We start from the raw sequence: 8,362 nt of genomic DNA, 5'->3' as shown, positions 1-8,362 counted from the left end.
TATCTATCCATCTATCATCTCGCTCTCTCTCTTCTATCTATCATCCATCTCTCTCTCTCTCTCTCTCTCTCTCTCTCTCTCTCTCTCTCTCTCTCTCTCTCTCTCTATATATCTATGTTCTACCTACACACTATTTTACCAGGTTTTCTTTTTAAACAGGAACCCTTACAATAACAATGTCTAATTTTTACATTGTGTTGCCATTAAGACAGCCTTTTAAGATATTAATTTCACAAGTGTGTCCCCTTCAGTTAGCAAGGCCCTATTCTGGAGAGCTCGCAATCTAAATAAATCTGTATAAATGCCAATTAGAGCTGATTGTGTTATAATGTATCCTTTGCCCACAGCATGCTCAGTTCAGTGCAGAGTACAGTGCTGGTTCCATACAAGACTATCGCTGCTGGGTACCAATTAAAATATTAATTTGGGTATTCAGATAATAAGGTTTGCTGCCATCAAACAGTCCTGTATTACTGACACACATTCAGTGTATGCGATTATTATGGGCCATGTGTGTTCCTTTATAAATGCTGGAGAGAAAGAATTGTCATTACACTATTGCTTTTAGGTGAATTCTTTCTCTGCAGAATGTATATAAATCTGTCCCAATTGGAATGATTGCACTTAATAGCAGCTCACAGCCTCCAGCACCTCGAATTATTAGTCCAGTCAAACCAAACGCCCTTCTAAGGCTAATGATACAAATGGAGGGATTAGAAATGATTGCTTACTTGTGACCCACACTCGCACACATAACATCATAAATTGCTTCGCTAATCTGATTGACCTGAATTTAATGGGCAGCTCTAGACATTTTTTTCTGATATCAACCGCTGACAGTTGGATTTTTTTTTTAGGTTGATTTAATTTATATAAAAAAAAAACAATTCTGCAAATGGATCATTTTTTTTTTTCATTTACAGCCCATGAAGAAAATATTCAAATAAATAAATAAATATGAATAAATATACAAACGAACTTTGATTTTTTTTTTAAAAAAAACAATCCCAGGCAACAGCAGGGTCACAGCATTTCATCATGAGCGCAAATAGCTTTTTCCCTTTGTAGAGACTTTGAAGGACAGGCTTGTGCTGATTTGTCCAATTAATAACACACTTCCTCCTGCAGTTTCTTTTGGACTGAAGCAATTTATTAAAGCTCAGTGTTAAATACAGTGATGATGAAGCAATTTCAAATCAAATTGACCTTTCAACCCAGCAAGCCTCATTCCTCCATCTCATAGAAGTTATTTGTTTTAAAACACTTGGCACAAGGTATAGAAATTAATCCAGCAGAGATTATCTCCCAACAAGAGTCAATAATAATAATAATAATCATAATAATAATAATAATAATTCATCTGACATCCTTTCACCTAGAACACATGATCAATAGTCTCGCGTTTGGGAACAAGTAAAGTGTAACATAGAAATGGAACCAGTTGTTGTCTCACAACATTCAGGATGGAGAACCCAAGGTGCACACCGATGATTTCGTTAAAAAAAAACAAGTTTCACTCACACGAGCAGTGTTTAGTCGCAAGTCACCTGCTCCCTCACCAAAACTTATCGTACAAAGTTCAGACACGATTAAAAAATACAAATGATTCATATTCTTGCAATTTTAGTCTTTTTTTTTTTTTGTAATGAAACAAAAGTCTATATTTCAAGTGTTTTCCTGGCTCAGAATCATTATCAAATTCAAGTGCCTGTTTTTTTTTTTATTTCTGATTGATCAGAATAGTTCAGCTTTCAGCATTTCAATTCCTAGAGAAACACAGAGAGGAAATCCATCAGGGGGAGGGAAATTGTCTCTTATTTCAAAACTAAAAATGGGAAATTATTCGCAGAGGGTTTTTATAGATGGAAAGTCCCTTGTTCGAACGAATTCAGAAGAGGGAAAAAAATAGCAATAAAGAGATATAAAAAAAATGGGAATATTGATTTAATTAAAAAAAAATGGTTCTTCCTCGGCTATTGAACAACAACCCCACAGAGGATGCTGGGAATTGTAGTTGAACAGCAGGAGGGTGGCATGAGGAAGGTGGGTGCTGGATGATGGGGTGCTGGAGGAAAGCAAAGGTACCGGTTACTTCCACACAGAGTTTCTCTAGTACCCAAAAGTTTTTAACCTCCCCACCCTCAAATGTATAAGGTTGTCCAACCTGCAGTCCAACAGCTGTTGTGCAACTAGAGATCCCAGCACTGGGCATCCTGGCATGAGGGGGAACAGCAGCATCAGCCTGGGGGTGGCATCTCCATAGAGACAGGGGCATCCCCAGGAGGCCAAGTGTAGGGCTTAGTGTGAGCCAGAGAGTGTCCCAGGTCAAGGCTTGTCGGTGCATTGTTTGCACAGGCTGTTGAACAGGGCGCACTTGTCGGGGCACGAGGTGGGGGTGGGCAGGTGTCCGGTGCTGAAGGGATATCCCGCCGGGGTCGCCGGCTCATAGGCTCCCAGTGCCGGGTGCAGAGCGACAGCAGCGGCGGCGGCGGCGGCAGCGGCAGAGTTGGGGATGGAGGCGGCGGAGATGGCCTGGCCTTGGTTGAGATAAGCCACGAGCCGCCTCATCTCCTCGAGCGCCTGGGCTTGCATGAGGATGTAGTTCTTGGCCAGGAGCAGGGTGGCTATCTTGGAGAGTTTGCGGACCGAGGGGCTGTGCGCGTAGGGAATCACCGAGCGGAGTTCGTCCAGGGCATCGTTTAGGTCGTGCATTCGCCTCCTCTCCCGGGCGTTGATGTTGAGCCGGAGACTCCTCTGCTCCTTGGACTTCTTGCCTCCTCCGGGAGCGCACGGGGTATCCAGCTTGAGGCCGGCTTGGGAGGCCCTGTGTTCGGTTGATCTTAGCACCAGCTCGCAGCGCCCGTCGCTGTCATCGTCCGGGCTCTGCTCCTCTCCCCCGCTGCTCTCGGCCATCGACCCCCTGCCGGCGCTCTCCCCGTATTTAGCGCACATGTTGGCGGCGGCCAGTGCCAGAGACTCGCTAGAAGCAGCTGCGCTCAGCGCCCCGGAGGCTGCCATTGCCTGATGCTGCTGCTGCTGGTGGTGCCGCAGGAGGTCGGACGGGTCGGGTACATCGTAGCAGCGCAGCGGGGAGCGATCTCCTGCCTGGGACACATCCAGCCCCTGAGGGGACCTGAAGGCAGACTCCATCCTCTTTGCGCTCAGGCTCTTGTGGAACAAGTCCTCTTCAGCCAGCTTTAGCGCCCTCTCCATAGCGCCTGTCTTCCCACCTTGGCTAGTGCGATAAAAGTCTTTCCTGATGTCCCGCTGCTCCTGGGCCGAAACGTTGTCACTTTCCCGTGGCTGAGTCTGAGCACCGTGTCCTCTTCTCGCTCTTCAGCTCCAGTCTGATGCTACTACTGACATTACTACTACAACTATTACTAGTACTGCTACACGGCGACCAGGCATTGTGACTCGCAACGATCAGTCGCAGCGTTTATGTCGCTTGGATTCCCCATCAAGAGATCTCCGGAGCCATCAAGCAGTAGCAGCGGCAGCGCCTCAGACTGGGGAGTCTTTTACATCATTATCTGTGAGGAGGTTATTATGGGAAGAGTCGCCTGTTGGGACAGAGCTTTCTACCCAATCAGGTTAACGTTTTAATTAATAGGATTAAAGCGGTAAGAAACAATCCGAGGCGCTGGCTGAATCTGAGCGCTTTCCTTTGGCGGCTGTGAGAGGACGAGCAGCAGCAGCGACTAGAGCTTTATATAAAAGGCGCTATGTGTCCCCTTCTTCTGGCGACCATCTGTATCCTCCTCAGCTCTGCGCATATGTTTGTGAGACGTTGTGTCCTGAACCAACAACTGCCTCTAGTCTGACATGTGCGGCCACTTTCACTCCTCAATGAGCACAAACCCCACTCACATGCGACTTTGTCTCCTTCAGCAAATGACACAACTGCTCATCTCCCTCAACTCTTTCTCAAGTGCAGCCAAAGCCAATGGGAGTCAGTCTGCTGCTGCCTCTTATTAAATACTCTGCACCCCCCTGTGGGATTCCTCTATGGAACAGTCTCTGGGCTGGAGCTGCCAACTGGCTCCCCAATGCTTTTTGTTTATGGCCTCTTCAGCCACCGTACATTCAATAAAACAATTACACCACTGTCACAAATCATTTCTTTATATTGCAAAGCAAGGTATCATTTTTATTCCATGGGGTTTTTGGCTGTTGTTGAATTAAAATTCTCAGAAGCTCAGTAGACTGTAGTTCAGCAACATCTAGAGAAGAAGCAGGTTGGATGTCAAACTACAGACAAAGGGGTATATTTATCAAAGAGTGAAGTTAGAGATCACCACAGTTCTCTAGAGTGAAATTCCGCCACTCTCCATTCATTTCTATGGGATTTTGAAAGGTGTATTTATCAATGGGTGAACTTCCACTTTCTCCCATTGATAAATACTCATTTAGTCTTAATTCTCAGCAGCTCTGTTCACTGTAGTTCAGCAGCAACTAGGGGCATATTTATCAAAAAGTGAAGTTAGAGATCCCCCAACTAGTGTGAAATTCCGCCACTCTCCATTCATTTCTATGCGATTATAAAAGGTGTATTTATCAAAGGATGAACTTTCACTTCCACCCATTGATAAATACTCTTTCAAAAATCCCACAGAAATGAATAGAGTGGCGGAATTTCACTCTAGAGGACTGTGGTGATCTCTAACTTCACTCTTTGATAAATATAAATATACCCCAAAGTTGCTAAAATACCATCTCAATGTAAATTGTGACATTACATTCAAGTGATGATGTCATCTAGGTGATGCCATTGTTGCACTCAAAGTGCTGCTGGACTGGTACGACCTCTTCTCTTTCAACTTGCCTAGAGCTGATGTTAAATATGGGAAACCAGTTGTAATTTTTCAGGAGAAATCATGTCAGGCCCAGACTGACAATCACATGACTGGGGGCAGCTGGGAAACTGACAGTATGTCTAGCCCCATGTCAGATTTCAAATTTGAATATAAAAAAATCTGCGTGCTCTTTTGAGAAATGGATTTCAGTGCAGAAATCTGCTGGAGCAGCACTATTAACTGATGTGTTTTGAAAAAAACATGTTTTCCCATGACAGTATCCCTTTAATGAATGTAAAATAAAGGCTACAACAAGGCTACCCATTCTGTTTTTAAGGTTTGTAGGCTAAATCTTGGGGATAGTGACAGTTACAGGTGTAGAATGACAGGCAGCTGCCGCTGCAACGATACAAGTGTTACACGTTCAAACCTGAGTCCACTCTATTTGGGGTAATGGGAAGAAATAAGGCCTATGGTCACAAAGGAACAGCCTGAGAAGTCAGTGGGAGATTTATTAGCCATGTCAGTTAATTTGGGAGCAGTCAGACGCTGTGCATTATATGGACATGGGCACCTGACACTATGGATCCAGATTATGTAGAATTCTTTAGCACACGATGTACAGTGAGAATAAAAGATACGACTGAGACTTATTTGTCCAATAGAAGGATCTGTCCTGTACATGCCTATCAGGCTTAAAGGGGTGATTCACCTTAAAGTTAACTTTTAGCATGTTATAGAATGGCTAATACTAAGAAACTTTTCAATTGACCTTCATTTTTTATTATTTGCCTTTTTCTGACTTTTTACAGCTTTCAAATGCGGGTCACTGAGGTGGGATTTCATTGGATTGCAATTTACCTGTTCAGACAATCAAGTGCTCCAGTGCCTTGAATTGTATTGTGTGTAGGTGAGTTGCCACTGCCAGTCAGATACAATGGGATCCCTCCTGCCTCCCCTGCAATCCATTAGCTCAGCACAGGCACAGAATGAACTAGCGGTGTAATTATCACTATATAATACACAAAAGCCATGAATATCCTGTAAATGATATCCTTGTAAACGGTGAGTTCTGATGTCATCAGTTATAAACGGTGAGTTCTGATGTCATCAGTTATAAACGGTGAGTTCTGATGTCATCAGTTATAAACGGTGAGTTCTGATGTCATCAGTTATAAACGGTGAGTTCTGATGTCATTTCTGTCACATGACTCACTGAAACTTGTGTATTATAATAAATAAAGTACCTCCAGTTGCAAAATATGAGGATATCAGAAGTTACCTCGGAGTTCCGTGACCTGTATAAAAACACTCGGCCTTCAGCCTCGTGTTTTTATATGGTCATGAAACTCCTCTGTAACTTATAATATCCTTATATTTTACAAGAGGGGGTACTTTATTCACTATATACAGTATATGAGGCTGTCACACAGTCTGCTTAGTGCTTAGGGGAATCACAAAGGATTTAAACCACATTAATGTCATTTATTTGACTTTGTTTTAGGTCAACAATAGGTGGTAAGTCCAAATCATACATTGGCTACATACACACTTACAGGGCTGGTTATTTTATCACTAAACTGGTCAACCAAATGGTCTGTGTGACCCCACTCGACTAATTTAGATTAATTCCTGGTATGAGATGATGTATTTTGATCAGACTTGTGGGTCAACTTTATCTGAATCTCAAAATCTTGTCATGTAACAGCACATGATTTTGTGAGACACAACATCTGATTCCCCCCCCTCCGCTGTAATGTAATTCATCTACATCTGACAGTCAGTGAATTTCAATGTAGTTTAGCCTTTAGGATTCCACTATAATGCATTAAGGAAGGGGGGTCTATTATATGGAATGCTTAGAACCTGGGTTTTTTAAAAAAAACTTTTTAAAGTAATGTGTGTGGTGTTCATGCAAATGGCCTATAGATGTCACTGTGCTCATACTTATACTGTGCATACTTCCTGGTAGCTTAAAAGTGAAAGTGAAAGCTTACTGTTGTGTAATGGCTGCGTGAGCCTGCTAATAAAAGCACTGTTATACTCTACTCATCCTCGGCTACCAAAACATAACAATGTGGATCGTTAAATCTTAAAACCAATAGAATTGTGTTGTCACCCACATGGATTTACGCAGCTTTATTACAGTTAAAGGGGCTGTTTACCTTCGAGTTAAATGTCAGCATGACGTAGAGAGTAATACTTTGAGACAATTTGTAATTGGTTTTTCATTATTTTCATTTTTGTTTTTTGAGTTATTTAGCTTTTTATTCAGCAGTTCTCCAGTTTGCAATTTCAGCAGTCTGGTTGCTAGGGTCCAAATTACCCTAGCAACCAAGCATTGAGTTAAATAAGAGACAGGAATATGAATAGAAGAGGGCCAGAATAGAAATATAAGTAATAAAATGAAGCAATAACAATAAATTGGTAGCCTTATAGAGCCTTATAGAGCAGAGAAACTATAAAAAAAAAGAAAATAATGAGGACATATTGAAAAGTTCTTTAGAATTGGCCATTCTATAACATGCCAAAAGTTAAATTAAAGTTGAACCTGCCCTTTAAGTAGAAACAACTGCTTTATTATTACAAAGAAAAAGGAATCATTTTGGGGGGGGGGGGGTGCTGATGCTGGGAGTTGTAGTTCTTCTGTAGCCAGAGGGTTGGGATTTGCTGTAATGGTACATGTTTTGGACCCTCAAACTGTAGTGACATCACAATTTTTTACCCATATCCAGTATATATTTATGTAAAGATAAAAACAAAACAAGCGAATAGGGTGTGTCAGTATGTCCAGAGAATAATAAGTAAAATTCTGCATCACCCTTTGATAAATCTACCCACTTTAATGTGCATGAATTCAGTGAATATATCCCTGTCTGCCAATAGAAACTGACTGGAACATGGAGGGATTCAGAGAGATGTAGTTACTCAATGGACACACAGGGGTTAACGAGGGCCTCATGGTGGAGATGGGAACCCGAGCTCATCTGACTTAACATATTTAGCAGTAGTTCCTCCTCTTGGTGACATCTGTAAAAACAATATTTCCCAACACATCACTAAATCACTATTATATGGCCGAGGCACCGAAGGCGATGACAATTTTTGGGTTTCTCTGGTTTCATTAAAAAGCTTTTAATTGTGTCTTTGCGAGTTGGCCCCAGGTGCTGCGGCGCTTTCATTACATTCTCCTCTAATGTGATGAAATTCTAATTCTCTCCTTACCATATGGTTAAATTTCCCATCTGAGAATTCGTTGAAAAAGGAGAAATAATCTATTAATCTCTGTAATAGATTCACAAATGAGCTTTGCCACAGAACCTGTTTTTGATTGGTGACAGGGAAGCCAGTTGGGCGCCTCTCACGGAGTGAACGCTACCTGCATAACAAGAATGTTATATTATAACGCATTATTGTAACGCATATTATAACGCATTATTATAACGCATATTATAACTAGGGATGCACCGAATCCAGGATTCGGTTCAGGATTCTGCCTTTTTCAGCAGGATTCGGATTCGGCCGAATCCTTTTGCCTGGCCGAACCGATTCCAAATCCTAATTTG

The 8,362-nt window shown here is 42.2% G+C and overlaps 1 protein-coding gene across 1 annotated transcript; it reads right to left on the bottom strand.

Annotated features, from left to right (window-relative positions):
• Positions 1–998: 998 nt before the first annotated feature.
• On the bottom strand, positions 999–3,991 carry bhlhe22.L (basic helix-loop-helix family member e22 L homeolog). Its single transcript, XM_018268044.2, has one exon. It carries the CDS (start codon positions 3,211–3,213, stop codon positions 2,326–2,328), a length of 888 nt encoding a protein of 295 aa, XP_018123533.1. The 5' UTR covers positions 3,214–3,991; the 3' UTR covers positions 999–2,325.
• Between the last annotated feature and the right edge of the window lie 4,371 nt (positions 3,992–8,362).

The sequence above is a fragment of the Xenopus laevis genome, chromosome 6L (genome assembly GCF_017654675.1).
Source record: "Xenopus laevis strain J_2021 chromosome 6L, Xenopus_laevis_v10.1, whole genome shotgun sequence".
Taxonomy (NCBI): Eukaryota; Metazoa; Chordata; class Amphibia; order Anura; family Pipidae; genus Xenopus; species Xenopus laevis.
This window is presented reverse-complemented; position numbering and strand designations above follow the sequence as displayed.

Bases quoted from the DNA above. Each gene is read 5' to 3' on its own strand.
- bhlhe22.L (XM_018268044.2), bottom strand. From the start codon at position 3,213: ATGGAGAGGGCGCTAAAGCTGGCTGAAGAGGACTTGTTCCACAAGAGC.